The sequence below is a fragment of the Atta cephalotes genome, assembly GCF_000143395.1.
Source record: "Atta cephalotes unplaced genomic scaffold scaffold00010, whole genome shotgun sequence".
NCBI lineage: Eukaryota > Metazoa > Arthropoda > Insecta > Hymenoptera > Formicidae > Atta > Atta cephalotes.
In genome coordinates this window covers 2,086,047-2,102,031 of record NW_012130074.1, presented here as the reverse complement: position 1 = coordinate 2,102,031, position 15,985 = coordinate 2,086,047, and the positions used below count along the sequence as shown (strand labels likewise).

At 30.9% G+C, this 15,985-nt stretch overlaps 2 protein-coding genes across 2 annotated transcripts; one reads left to right on the top strand and one right to left on the bottom strand.

The window, feature by feature from the left end:
• On the bottom strand, positions 1-3,743 carry LOC105627857 (peritrophin-48-like). Its single transcript, XM_012209132.1, has 3 exons — positions 3,734-3,743; positions 977-1,628; positions 1-802 (listed from the first exon to the last, which is right to left on the bottom strand). Exons 1-3 carry the CDS (start codon positions 3,741-3,743, stop codon positions 247-249), a joined length of 1,218 nt encoding a protein of 405 aa, XP_012064522.1. The 3' UTR covers positions 1-246.
• A 10,299-nt stretch (positions 3,744-14,042) lies between these two features.
• LOC105627706 (DNA polymerase iota) lies at positions 14,043-15,773 on the top strand. Its single transcript, XM_012208983.1, has one exon. It carries the CDS (start codon positions 14,043-14,045, stop codon positions 15,771-15,773), a length of 1,731 nt encoding a protein of 576 aa, XP_012064373.1.
• Positions 15,774-15,985: the final 212 nt, after the last annotated feature.

The following is a 15,985-nucleotide window of genomic DNA, read 5'->3' as shown; positions in this document are numbered from 1 at the left end:
TAGAAATTTTATTATAGATATAATTAATATTGTACACATGATTAATACAGCACTTGATATATTTTAAATATTAATAACATAAAAATGTAATAATATGTATGTAATTTATGTGTCCCAAGAATTATTCTGATTTGAATAGTCAGAGCACAAGTATGTCGTGATTATTCGAGATCGGTTATATGGTCAATGATATAACTTACGATTGCGTATAATGTTCCAAAAAATTTATCCTTCGATCGGATCATCTCAACATTGACCTAGAATGCATGTTTGTAACGCCTCGTTGAAGATCATTCCATCGTTGCATTCACGCAAGATCTTCCGATTGACTTTGCACTCGTAATATTTCTTGCACTCATACTTATGAGGCATATATTCACCTTCTATGCACTGAGATGTAATTGGAATCGAAGTCGGATTCGAAATCGGACTTGCCATTACTTGAAGGCAATTTGTACCTGGTTGACAAGTTTTCGTTGAAATATCAAAGTGCTTGCCAGGCGGACACTCAAATAGAGCTTTGTAACCCTCTATGCATAAATAATATTTAGTACATGTACATTCATGTTCCAATAGATCGCCGTTTATGCATCCAGGTGGAATTATCGGAGATATCGGAATTTCGAAACAATCCGAATTCTCTCGACTGACACAACCATGCCAGTATTGGCTAAAGTATAAACCAGCTTTGCAAAAGCGTAGTTCCTTTTTACTGTTTTTGCATTCGTAATACTTAGTGCAATCTGATTTGATAGGTATTAATTTCGGCGGACAAGAGTCCGGATATGGACATTCTGATGAAGTCGAAGTTGTCAAGATCGGAGTCTGAGTTGTCGGGATCGAAGTCTGAGTTGTCGGAATCGGAGTCTGAGTTGTCGGGATCGGAGTCTGAGTCGTCGGGATCGGAGTCTGAGTTGTCGGGATCGGAGTCTGAGTTGTGGGGATCGGAGTTTGAGTTGTCGGAATTAAAGTTGTTATGAGACAATCCGAATGCTCCCGACTGACGCAACCCTGCCAGTATTGGCTAAAGTATAAACCGGCTTTACAAAAGCGTAGTTCCTTCTTACTGTTTTTACACTCATAATACTTAGTGCAATCTTGTTTAATAGGTATTAATTTCGGTGGACAAGCATCCGTCACTGGACACTGTTCAATGTCATTTGGTGGTTCACAATCCGAAACCTGCTGTTCAACGCAACCTTGCCATTTTTGGCTAAAGTATAGATCGGCTCCGCAAGAACGTAAATGCTTCTTACCGTCTTTGCACTCGTAATACTTACTACAATCTTGTTTGATAGGTATTAATTTCGGCGGGCAAGTATCTGGTACTGGACATTCAAGATTTGAAACTGGAGTCGAGGTCAAAAGTGAACACTCTGAAATTTCCGGTGTGACGCAACCAAGCCATCTTTTACTAAAGTACAGGCCAACTTTGCAAGAGCGTAATTGTTTCTGACCATTTTTACACTCGTAATATTTAGTGCAATCCGTTTCGTGAAATATTAGTTTGGGTAATGGGGAAATGTTTGACACTGGACATTTGTCTTCAATTTCAAAAATAATAGGTAATTTACTCGCGGTGATTATGGTCCAAGATGCCAAAAAGGCGATGGTGAGTAGGTATATTCCTGTATTAAATAATAAAATATCCTGATCAAAATTTAATTAATTATTATTGCAATTTTTATAAAATATTAATTATTTGTATATAATTTGGATTTAATGATCTAAATAATCTCATCACAGTATATAAAATTATCTTAATGATTTTATTATTATAGTTCTAATTATAAAAATTTATCAATACTTACCCTTCATCGCCTGTCACCTATTTTATTCTTAACGAAGAAAGGTTTTTAAAAAGAAGACAAATTTCGTATTGTATATATAAAAATATTCTGTTAACACCTCACTAATTAGTCAGTTGAATACATGACTGAATGAATTAAAGAGCGTCGCCTTTTATAATTCGCCTCGTTATCGTATGACACAAGGATAGCTTATCATATCTGTTAAAAAACAGTTTTGAACTCCAGATTCGCATAGTGTGTGTATATATATATATATATATATATATATATATATATATATATATATATTTGTACAGAGAGATCCAAAGAAAACAAAAATTTAAAGTTATAATAATTAATGTAACATATATATATGCGTAAATACCGCAAATAAATAATTTTCTGATTAATAAATATCTTATAAAAATTACAATCTACATACGTATACCTATATAAATGTATATGTATTTATATAAATTTTTTTTATTGTATTTCTTTAATTATGCAAAATCATTATTTTATCAATAAAAATATCTTAAAAATATTTTGGCATTTTATTATATTAATATATGTTTTAAATTATAAAATTTATTATAATTTTTGTGTTATTTATTAAAAGTGTGTTGGAAGACTTTTAGTCTCAGATATTCATATATACGAAACTGCGATAGTCTTGGAAAAATATATTTTTCATTAAAGTTCGAAAGAGAGAATTATAAAAATTATTAAAAGAATTATTGCTTTCATTAGATTTGATTACAAACAATGAAAAATTTTTACGTAAATATAAATTGATAAGTTTTACGAGCTTATGTAAGGAAATGACAGACTATAATAATGTAAGGGAATTGAAATTTTTGTCAAAAATTTAATGTTCTTATCATTTGATTTCATCAAGAACTGAATGACTTATACTATATATTATAGATAAAAAGATTGATGAATATAGAAATAAAATGTTAAGATGTCAAGGTAATTCTTGATTAGACAGCGATTACAAAAAAAAGTTTTGTTATTAAAATTTTTATCATTTTATGCTATGAAAAGATCATAAAATGATTCGCAATTTAATTGATTTCTCGAGATGTTCGTTAGAATAGGAATTTACTGTAGCTATTCAATGCAGTGTTATATGAGTACACTATTTAAAAAATTATAGCTTTTTAAGTTAAATGTTTATAACTTCTAATTTAAATATTTATTTTTTAATTCTTATTATATGATAGTAAAAGAAGAGAAATATTAAAGTTTGTTTTAAAAAACGTTGAGTTTATTATAATTTAAATTACAAAATTGTTACCATCATAAATAACTAAAAGCGTAAAAAGTTTTTTATCAAAATTATAAATAACTATGGTACCAATCAATTCATCGAATAATTTGATATAATCTTTCATTATCAATCAAGACCTTGAAATTTAAAAGTGGCGATATCTCAATATTATCAAAGTACATATATATGTAATTATCTCATTATCAAAATATGTAATCAGCACTGATACAATATACGTGATATCAAAGAAATTAAAAAAATTAATTGCTTGAATTACTATTAGAAATATTCTTAAATATCATTAACTTTTAAGTTACACAATTTGAACTTAATTTCAAGATATTACATTAAATTTAATGTATTTATAATTAAAAAGTATATTTATATACATAAAATTTAATGTATTTTTCATAAATTTAATGTACATGTTCATTATATTTAAATAATTACTGTAACTTAATTTTCAGTCAAATCATTCATTATTTTTAATTTCGTTCATAACTATGAGCTTCATTTACAGGAAGCTCATGGTTACATTTCTAACAGTAATGTAATTAAGAAAATAATGCCTTCTTAATTTAAAAATTTTTATTGCGCTGTGATGTTTGACAAGATTATTTCTTGTTATGTATGTTACATTCAATTCTACATTACAAAAATAAATTTTTACCAGTTGTCATCGTTGAGCTACTTGTATAGTATACCAATCGACAAAATTGAAGGGAATTTAAGTTTTTGGAAGATTATTCACTATTTGTAATTATTATTACAATATTATTATTTATATTTAAATAGAATTTTGAATTAGGTTAAAAACTTGTTACAAATCATTTCTTTTATTTTTTTCATTCTCCTAAATATGTGGAGTTCTAAGAATTTTTAATAAGCCAGAATGACAGTCGAATGGCATATCAAAAACATCAAATCAAAATTTCGAACTTATCATGATATCTAGATTCAGCGAGCAATTTGTATAGAAGATCTCTATACAGGGTGTATCTGAAATAACACTCTAATTATAATTAATAAATAACACTAATATAGTGCTATTCCTAATAAAAAACTGAGTTGAAAAGTTCTCTACATTTTGCAATCTTCGCAACATCTTTCTTTGGTTACTCAATGAACAAAATGTCTAAAATCGATAAGACAACTTTAAGAGTTCTTTCTAAGAAACGTCTTCAAAATATTTCACGAAGAACACTGAAAGATAATTAAAATTGTTTTATATATTTATCGATTTATCCGTTTATTCGGTAATTTTTAGAAATTAATATCTTATTAATTATTGCAAAAATTGCACAATAATAGAGGACTTTTCGATCCAGTTTTTATTAGGAATAGCATTCTATACACAGCATCCCATAGCACAGAAGCAATACCGCTGCAAAATCTTTGCAATATTGCTGCAACATGTAATGTTTTTAAATTTAAAATGGATCATACTGTGAGTCATGTAATGTATATATCTTACTTACTAGGAAAGGCTCTCAAGTCTCACCGATTTTAATGAAACTTGATGAATTTGTAGATGGAATAAAAATATTCAATACATATTTTTTTATTGGCAATTAAATAAATTTAAGGAATGAAATTATTCTTCGAAAATTGATTAAATTTTCATTTTTTAAATAACTTTTGAACGAAGCATAATCACATAATTTCGTAAATATTGTACATATTTACGAAATTATATTCTACATATTTACGATATTATATTCTGTACATATTTACAATATTATATTCTGTATATATAGTACAGAATATCAAAATCTGATGTTGTACGCCAAATTGTTTGAGTCGTCTTTTAAATATTAGTCTCTATAAATTCCTCGGTGTAGCATTGCGAAGAGCTATTCGCTAGGATTATATTTGTACTGATGACTTCGGAAATGTTAGAAATATAGATGAGCATACCTGGTTAATTTTTATACGAATAGACAGCTTTCGAAATTCATGTACACTTTGTATATTAATTATTACGTTATTATAGTTTGTTCAGAAATTATAACCAAAAAACAATAAATATTTGGCTGATTTCCGAGGACTGATTTTACTCATTAAACATGTTTGGTTGCTGATAAAAAAAATACATATCAAATATTTTTATTCCTTCTACAAACCCACTAAGTTTTATTATAATCGGAGAAAGATATCTGGAAGCCTTTCCTTGTTAGTGACTATTCAAGATACATCGAAAAATCTCTTGATAACGATAAGAAAACATTATTTGTGTAATAGAAAATTTTTTAAATTAATTTTTTGGATCCATCAAAGTTTATTTCAAGTTTTTATAAAATAACATGTATAAGTTTTTTTACACAAAATTGTCTAGAAAAGATGGAGATTATTACAAATCCTATCCTATTATATATGTTTTTAAACATTAAAACATTCTTTAATTATTGTACAATATATATTGACATCATAAATATCTTGAAATTTATTAGTTAAAGTACAAGTTATTTATTGTAATTAATTACACAATTTGCAAGATTTTTTAAAAGATAGTAGTTTTCCAAATAACATAAAGTTTAAAATTGTGACATAAGATGTGACTAAATCTTTAGATGTCGTCTTTTAGATGCAAGAAACATCTTATAACCCAATTTTTAATACTTTTTATTATCTGGGTCTATTTTTGCGCGCTAAATCCGAATGTGGTCATACAGAATTTGCGTAGCATTTTTTCGAGATAAATTGGATTTTGTGTCGAAAAAATATTTTTGGCCTTTTTTATGACTGTATTAAAAAATTACAAAATTTCATCAAAATTTTTACCAACATCATCATAAAATATTATTTTCTTTGCTTTCAGAACTCATTTTGAATCAGCAGCAATATTTTTTCTACGAGTGCATATCATTTGTCCACATCGCTAATTGGTTAACGAACTTTCATCGCGCGGCACGCGTTCTGTGTGCAAGGGTTGCCGCCCCATAAAGGGGAAATTGACAATGGAACGGAACTCGCGAAATCAACACGACAAATCACAGCCATTCTGTTTTCTTTCTTAGGGCCATTTCAATCAATTTTTGGTTTTAACTGCAGTTTAATAACATTGATTAAGACTCTCATGGCACATTCGGTAGACTGATTGAGTGCGAATTTTTTCGGTGCCACGCATTCAGGTTGTGCGCATTTCAAGTTGTATCAGTGCGTATTCGGCAAATGAAAACTGACTGAATGTAGTGCTGAATTTGTATTCGGATCAATCGAATGAACCAAACAAGAATTGCTGCACTGACACTTTTGTCAGTGCAGTTTGGTTTCAAATAAACAAAATTAGTTAGGCAGCAAAAAATTACAAAATGGTAGATAAAGAAAGACTAAAATTATTTATTATGAATTATTAGAATTTAAATGAATTATTAGAAATAAGTAATAGCGATGATGAAATAGAAGATATGTTATGTGTAATAAAAGAAGAAAGGCCAAAAGTTAAAAATTATGTGGACATTGTGAATGAATACTCGAACAAGAAAGTATATAATTATATATAATTATATAAAAAATAAATACTTTTGATAATGAAAATATTTATGTTTACTATCATTAATTGTAATATATTATTAGTTTCAATCATAATTCTGCACTAGATCACATCAATCCAGTATAGTTCTGCCATGTCAGAGCAACATCATGTCAGGGCAGCACCGTGTCAGAGCATCACTAGAGCAGCACTAGAATCGTGTTAGTGCATCTTAGCAGCACAAAGTCGACTTTAAGTGTCATCAATTTAATATGGAATGGTTTCTACGAATACTCCATCTAGAACGTTTAGCTAAACTGATAACTTGAGCAACATAACTTTAGGAAACTTAAAGCGGGGAACACAGACTCTTGCATAACGCATAAAACATGAGGCATAAGAAAATCAACCAATCAGAGTTTTTTATTTCGCGGAAAGGAAGGAAATAAGAGACTTTGATTGGTTCAACTTCTTGCCTCATATGTCATGCATTATGCAAGAATCTGCTCCCCACTTTAGAATATCTAATACAGATTGGTTCATTTCAAATAGCGTTTGTTCTAATAGAAATAAGGCGCAAAATTAAAATATATATTTTAAAATATATATTTTTTTTTATTGTCTTCATAGTATGTCGTAGTGTTATAATAAACATCAAGTACATGTGTGTGTGTAAACATAATGAATAAAGGAAAGATGACAACTAAATTACAACGTAAACGTGCTCAGAATTTTTCCGAAGCATAGAAAATAATATTAATAAATTTAGTATAACAATATATTAATAACAATATATTAATAAATTTAGTAACAATATAAAGACATTCTTGAGAATAAGGAATCTGATTCAGTAATCTCAAAAGACAAAGAGAAATGTTGAAAAGTTATAGAACATTCATTTAATAGTAGATCTTCTGGTGAATGTCAAAATTCTGAAGTTTTGCAAAGCTGTTGGGATAATTTAAAGAAAACAAAAAAATTTTTTGCTGATGAAAGATTGCTATTACATATTGTCTGAACATTTAAAGAAAAATAATCTTTTTTACGAAATAATTCAACATTTTCTTCATCTGTAATAATCAAAATGTAATATCAAAATAATAAAATCAAAATAAATATAATATAATAATAAACATTATAGATAAATAAAGTAATTAAAATAACATATCTTTATGATAACTCATCAAATGACTGGACATATACATGTGTCAATCTATGCAATCAATGATCCTTGAAAAACGAGCAACGATATAGTATAAAAAGGTTAGGTAGTATAATTGTTTTTTCTTTATTTCTTGATCGGTACTTGAGAAGTGAATATAACGATCATAGCCTAGCACTGACCTTGAATGAACTATGTAATGCGCAGATGTTGTGTTTAAATCCATTGTTATAAGGAATGATCCTGTTATAATTATTGTTTATAAGGAATGATAAGGTAGCATAAATGCGAAGTATTTATATATATTGTAATAATTGTTCTATATTAACAATAATTATTTAGGAAATATTGCATTATTCCTATAAATGATCTTGTACATTTGTTTCCTTAATATTTAAAAATTTAATTATACAGTAATTTTAACATACTAATTAGTGACAAATTCCAACTCTTCTTTTATCCCTTCTAATATTATTAATAATACTGATTGTTTGTTTAATCAAAATCACATTTTAAATTCTACATGATCTAATTTGTCAAAATAATTCATACGTTGTTTAAACTTTCTTTGTCTTCTTTGTTGTTCTTTCCCCAGCAAACGAGAATAGATTGAAATGAATTGAAATGAATTCAGATTTTCAAAAATTGGTTTACGAATGTTAAATTGAATGCTTTTCAATCCTGAATGCATTTTTATTTATTTATAGGAATTGCATGGAGCATATCTCTATGCCTTTCAATCTAAAAAATTTTAGCTTTTTCTGTACACAACACACATTGTGAATACTGTTCAATTCAAAATTTTAAATAGGAAATGCAGTTTTTCAATCCAATTGCATCCAATTGAATCTAGTTGAATCCAATTAAATCCAAAAAAAATATTCATATTTAAAATACGCATTCGGATAAAAAAAAATTCAATCCATTTTAATTCTCCTTTGCTGGGTCATTATTTTTATCATCGGAGAATGATAACACAATATTAAATAAAGGACCCCGCAAAACAAACTCTGCCAGTATTGTTTTTTTTTTTGACAGAATTTGATGTACAATAATTCAAAAACTATTTATTATTTTACTTCATGTATTTTATTTCATAAAGATTTTTGATTAGGATTACAACATATTACAAATTCAACCAATTTGACTAAAAATTGACCAATCACTTTCGAGTATTCCTTTCTTACTGTTGAATGAAAGGGAAATACTCGAATGTGATTAGTCAATTTTTACAGATTACAGATCAATATAAACGTTCCCTTAGGTGCGATTACATGGAGTGCGGTATGTGATACGCAGTACAGTAAGTAAGAGTACTGTACGCAGTACAGTAACTGAGCACAAGAATTATCACATTACACCGTAAATTACATGGAGTGCGGTTTGCACGCCCTTTGCAGCACGGGCTAGTGACAAACTCACATTAATATGAATTTTTTTAAATATATTAACTTATTTTTATACGCACTTTATCGATACTTTTATTTTTTTAACAAATTTACTTAATAATTGCGTTTAAATTAATTAATTCTATTAAAAAGTGCACAGCAATGTATAGTAATATGAATTTGTTAATCCATGCCGCAAATCGCGCTCCATAATAATATCAGCAAAAGAAATAGGCGATATGTAAGCGCGATTCTCTAGTTGTCTAATTAGTTATTATTAGAGCAAGAATTTTCGTAACATTTACTTAGATTTAAATTGTAGACGTAAATAAGTAGACGCACAAACTTTCACGTATACGTACAACTTATTATCGTGTCTCCAAGAGACGGCAATAAAGTGTACATCATACGCCAAAACTTGTGTGTTACTTACGTCTATAACTTAAGTCTCTAAGTAAGTTACGAATTCTTGTGCTCAGACCCTAATAACAACTAATTAGGCAACTAGGGAACCGTGTACATATCGCCAATTTCTTTCGCTGATATTACATGGAGTTGCGGCACGGATTAACAAACTCACATTTTATACATTTATTATACATTGCTATGCACTTTTTAATAGAATTAATTAATTTAAATGCAATTATTAAGTAAATTTGTTAAAAAAATAAGAATATCGATAAAATGTGCATAAAAATAAGTTAATATATTTTTAAAAATTCATATTAATGTGAGTTAGTCACTAGCTCGTGCCGCAAACGGCGCACAAACCGTGCTCCATGTAATATCAGCGAAAGAAATAGGCGGTACGTGGTACGTGATTTCCTAGTTGCCTAGGTAGTTACTATTAGTTACTGTACCGCATATTGCATATCGCGTATTGTAATCGCATTCTTACGTTTTTCCTAAATCCTTTAGGATATCTACCCATGCAGCGGAATAACGTAACTCTGAACGAGAGCGAATACAATCAAGCATATAGAACCAATCATCAGCGTTCCGCACTAATTGCAGTTGATATGAACTTGTGATTGGTTCTGCTTTTGTTGCGCGTTATGTTATGGGTAGGCTACATAGGTAGGCACCCTTATGTTCCATTAAGCGGAATAAGCGAAAGCGGAACACGCGAAATAATATAAAATCATACTTTTTATGTTATTTACAATGAGTGTTTTCTAATTGTAATATCCCTAGACACTTCGTGCACGGCGAGTTGTGTTTCAATTGTCCGTATCATCGACACAACGCTACATCTGTACTCAGTCGAAGGCTGTGTAAATTGTGTTTTCTAGTGACAATTACATGTTATTAATTATAAATTAGTAATGTAATTGTAGGCTATAAATGAGGAGGATTGGAAGACATTGAGTAGCTAGTACTTTTACTTTTTTTTATGTAATAGGCGGAAAAAACTACATTTAATCTACCTTTATCCGAAACAGATCTCAATCATACACAGTCTACACATTCTGTTCCAATTGAATCGTGCACAATAATATTGTGTGTGTTGCATTCCTGTATACGTTTGTGTTAAGATGTGTTAAGCAATTGGAAAGCACCCAATAATAATAAAAATAGTATTTTAATATAAATATAATCATGTATAACAAATTTGTAAACATTAGAACTTCTTTAGCAGTATAATATTTTTAACATAATCATAAAACAATCTCACGATTGGAAACTTGATTCCGCTTTCGTATTTATCATTCAAGAGGCATAAGAGAAAGAAAATAAACGGAATCGTAGGCTGTTGATTAATATCTATATTTATATTTACTGTAATTATCGAATCATTAATATTCTGCTACTATGTCCATATTAATGAAAAAGTATGTAATAAATCGCATTATATGGCTGTAATATACGTCGATAGCATATAATATTAAGATTATGTACTTCCGTTTATTTTGCAAATTGTAATGGTAAAATTAGCGGAAATTAGTAAAAATAGCGGAACGATGTAATTCATTGTGTTGATTCCATAAGTTCCATTCCGTTATCAATTTCCGTTCTATGAAACGGCACCCTTAAATCTATTCTACAATAGTCGTAGTTATAAGCGTAATTATAAATGGTAGTTGTTGTAAGAATTGACCAATCAAGTCGATTGTGAGAAAAATATTTCGACTGTGATTGATCAATTCTTACAACTACCACTTACAATTACGGCTATTGTAGAATAGGTTTTATGTCCCATTGGCCTAGTTTCCATTGGGGGTTGAATTCGGATCAGAATGTGAAAATCAACCAATTACAGTCCCTTGCAGTCAAACGACAGGGGAATGCTCGACTGTAGTTGGTTGATTCTTACATTCTGATCCGGATTAAATCCTCGATGGAAACTAAGTCATTGAGCGGTATACGCGGCAGCGGAATTGATTGTCGTGTTGATTCTGCGAGTTCCATTCCGTTCCATTGTCAAATTTCCGCTCTATGCTGTCCCATGTACACGGAACGATGGATTTCTTATTAGAAAATTGAGTTCACTACAATTCCGTTCCGTAAGAAATTTCTTTATCCGTTCCATGTAGATGGAACAAAATGGAAAACAGGAATGTCGCCTTAGTCGCAAGCTAATTTGTTTAATTTAATCGATATTTCATTATTTTAATATGACTAAGGCTGTGGTCAAAATGCTACAAATGCTTTGAAGCATTTGATGAACCAATTAGGGGTACGGTCCTAGAAGAAAGAATTTTACAATTTTAACTGACCAGTTAAAAAACGCTTCAAAGCGTTTGCAACATCGCGTTGATATCCTAAAGTAGTAAATATGCATAATTTGTGCAATTATCTTACTTATAACATTACTTTGAATACTCAAAAATATTGAATTATAAGAGTGAAATATATTTTATTACTAAAATTCCATTGCCTTCCGGCGACATGGAACGGGTAGAGAAAATTTTTACGGAATGGAATGGCATGTTCAGCTGAATTGGTTGAATTTAAAAATTAAAACGAATATTCAGAAATTTTTTTTGTAAATCTACAATGATGGATGAAGAAGTAGTGTTATTACTAATGTTAAAGTTATTGCGAAAGGCAAGAAATGTTGGAGTGCTATTTCGATATTTAAGAGCGTGCGAAAATTTTATTTATAATAGTCTATTTCGCTTATACTGTTTTATTGCAGAAATATATAAGAAAACGAAAATTCTGAATGTACAGTCAATATTTACACAAAGAATGAGACGGCGTACCAAGGCACAAGTAACAATTTAGTCTTTGAAATGCAAACGACCGATTGTGAGAAGTTCTTCAATTATTTCTGAATGACAACGAAATTATTTAAAAAATTGCTGACATTATAATTGGACTATGTATAAAACTATATATAAAACAAGAATATATCGTATTGAAAAATAAGAATTATTATTAATTTTCTTCTTCAAAATTATCAAATTCTCAATCATCCAATAATAGCTGGATCGACATAACCTGATATTTTGTTGATTTCATATGATCTCTATAGTGTTCTGATCATGATTCCAGTAGTTCTGATACAGAGAAACTTCTTAAGCCGGTTCTACATTAATTGTAAGCCGATCACAAGTTTGTTGCGACAGCCAATATGAAGTGTTGATTTCAAAATGCAAGTTTCAGATTGGTTGTTGCAACAAACTTGCGATCAGCTTGCAACTAATATAGAATCGGTTTTAGAGAACGGAATGCTAGTAATTCATTTCTAGTAAGAAATTTGTTCCGACATTCCGATTCCGTGTATATGAGACGGCACCCATGGGACGACATCCTTAGGCTGCTTTCACAAAGCATAACTTGCAGCATAACTTGCCAATCAAAAGATTTGTTCACGTCGTATGCTCCAATATGCTTCTGTCATAGCTCTTTCTCACTCTAATGCCCTCATTAGAGTGAGTATGTGAGAAACTACAGTTGTAGGAACTATGGCAGGAGTATGTTGGAGCATGCGACGCGAACAAACCTAAATTATCTCAACTAGAACAATAGTATAGTAGCTGATATACTAGGCATAGTAGCTGATATAATTTGATACAATTAGTTTTATTAGTTGATGTAAGTTATGTTTATGCTGCATGTGAAGCCTCACGTAGAAAAGAAAGCAGAATAATGATTGCAGATCGTATTGATCGCGCTGTTCCGTTCCGCTGTAAATTTCCGATCCATGGGACGCCAGCTTCACCAATCACGAATGTTCCGTACTTCCACATCCCATGGAAAAACACTCTGACAGGCTACTGTTTTTTTTGTCTTCTGTCAAGGAATGTGAACGCACCCTTACTTTCATTATGCATAGCCCTTAAACGAAATGACAAATATGAAGTTTACTATTCTCCACGAGAGGTCTCTGTGATATTTTTCTTATCTGTTGATAGTTTTCATGACGAGATGAATGCGACCATCTTATATCTCGATAGATCCGCATAGGTCTGCATAGATTCGGGAATTTCTTGTATACATCATCTGTATCTATGACAATTTAAAAACATGGCTACCATGTGAAAATGAATTGATTTACTGTAAACAAGTTTCTATCTGTTTGTTATGAGAGAGCTTTGTTTTGCGGTGTCGATTGCACAAATCGCCGATTGACAGAAACGTGTCTCATACTTTGAGATTGGATCATAGATCCACTGAAAGTGTCAAATAATTTTCGGGAGTGAAAACTCCCACACGAACTAACAGTAACGCAGGTTCTGTTTCTCACGCGCAACTGATAGCCTCATTGCCTTCGATCCGTTATCTGGAAATATTTTCATCTTGCTACGAAGTTGAAGTGCATTATAAATTCATGTAAAAAAAGCTCTTAAAAATAACCATTATCAATTTCTTATTTGAAATGCTTTAAGATCATTCATTAATTATATATATCTCTATTGCAGATGCAGTTTAAGAAGATCTAAAAAGTGGAACGTGAGAATTTTGTACAGTTTTTATCGTTTACAAAGGTATTGCACTATAATAAACATCTATGGATACTGCAAATTTTGATGTTATGCATCATCCAAAAATCATCATCCATTTGGATGTCGATTGCTTTTATGCTCAGGTGGAAATGATTAATCATCCTGAATTAGAGGGAAGGCCATTAGGTGTGCAGCAAAAAAGTATAGTGGTTACTAGCAACTATCTGGCAAGAGAATATGGAATAAAAAAATGTATGTCAGTGCAAGAAGCCTTGCGTTTGTGTCCAGAGCTAGCTTTGGTAAATGGAGAAGATTTAACAAATTATCGTCATTACTCAACTAAAATATCTGAAATTTTGCATCAGTTTACGCCATTAGTGGAAAGACTGGGCTTTGACGATAATTTTCTTGATGTAACATCAATTGTAGAAAAACAACTTAAATCTCAGAATGATACAGAACTTGACATGAGCAGTTCAAGTACAGAATTTGAAGATTTAAAAGAAGTAAGCAAGATATTTGGTCCTTCTGAGGAGGAATGTCCATGTGGTTGTCATACACGCTTGATTATTGGCTCGAAAATAGCAGCTGACATAAGGAATCGCATTTATGAAGAATTACATCTTACATGCAGTGCTGGAATAGCACACAATAAACTTATAGCTAAATTAGCAGGATCGTTAAACAAACCAAATCAACAAACATTAATCTTTCCTTGCAGTGGTCCATTATTGCTCTCGACAATAGGTTCTGTATCCAAGATACCTGGTGTCGGACAAAAAACTACAGAATTACTATTATCGAACAATATAAGAACAGTTGACGATATACGTAGAATACCTTTAGAAAATCTGGAACTAAAAATTGGCATTGATCTAGCAAGACGACTGAAAGACAATGCAGAGGGAATTGATGAGACAGCAGTAAAACCATCTGGAAAGAAACAATCCATAGGTCTGGAAGACGGATTTAAAAGTGTGTCGTTGGTAGCCGAAGTAGAGTCACGGTTAGGTGCACTATTAAGAAGATTAACAGAATTAGCAATGGAAGATGGTAGAATTCCTATTGCTATGAGAATAACAGTGAGAAAGCATGATTTGAACAAACCTACTTCAGGTAAGAGGGAGACTAGGCAATGCGCATTACCAAAACATCTCTTACCATCCACAAAAAACGGCGTATACGATCATAATAAAATGTTGACACTTGCCATGAAGCTATTTCATCGAATAGTTGACGTCTCCAAGTCATTTCACTTAACACTTCTGGGAGTTGCATTCACCAAGTTCGAGGAGAGATCATATGGCAGGAGTAGTATTGCACCTTTTTTGTGCAAACAAGTTGCCGTCCATTCCGTTTTAGACATCAGCTCTGAAGAAGGTATTTCTGAAATGAATCAGGGATCCCCAATGAGTATTAATCAAGATAGCAATGACAGCTCAGATCAATCGGCGATGAGCTTGATGAATACTGCTACTTCAAGTCTTTCGTGCTCACCAATCTCAAAATTATGCATGGCAAGTCAGAACATGGAAGATGATTTACAAAACGAGGTAGAACCACTACCGAAGAAAACCAAGCTGGAAGTATGGCTGAGAGGTCCTCGAGAAACACCAAGTAATGAAATGGCTGGTTTGAGATTGAGTCCTTCATCACCAATGCAATTATCACCTACGGTGGATACTACAGTCTTCAAAACTCTATCCATTGAGAGGAGAGAAGTCACTCGTTCTTGGCCCACAACCAGCAAACCAAAACCAAATAATATACTTAAATACTTCATAGCTAATAAGTGACGGAACTGTGTGATCTAGTATTGAATGTCGTGTTTACACATATGCACTTGAATTGACAACATTAAATGACAGCACCATATGGTATTATGCAGGATATGATTCTTAATTTATACTATTTTGGATGCCAAATTCTAGAGTATAAAACATGTTATATGTGACAAATTATCCCATACAGTCTTTTTTCTAAATTATTACACAAATTGAAATACATA

Coding starts and splice junctions, on each gene's coding strand:
- LOC105627857 (XM_012209132.1), bottom strand. Junction 803..976: donor GAGCATTCGGATTGTCTCAT/AACAACTTTAAT, acceptor GACAACTTCGAC/TTCATCAGAATGTCCATATC.
- LOC105627706 (XM_012208983.1), top strand. CDS start 14,043: ATGGATACTGCAAATTTTGATGTTATGCATCATCCAAAAATCATCATC.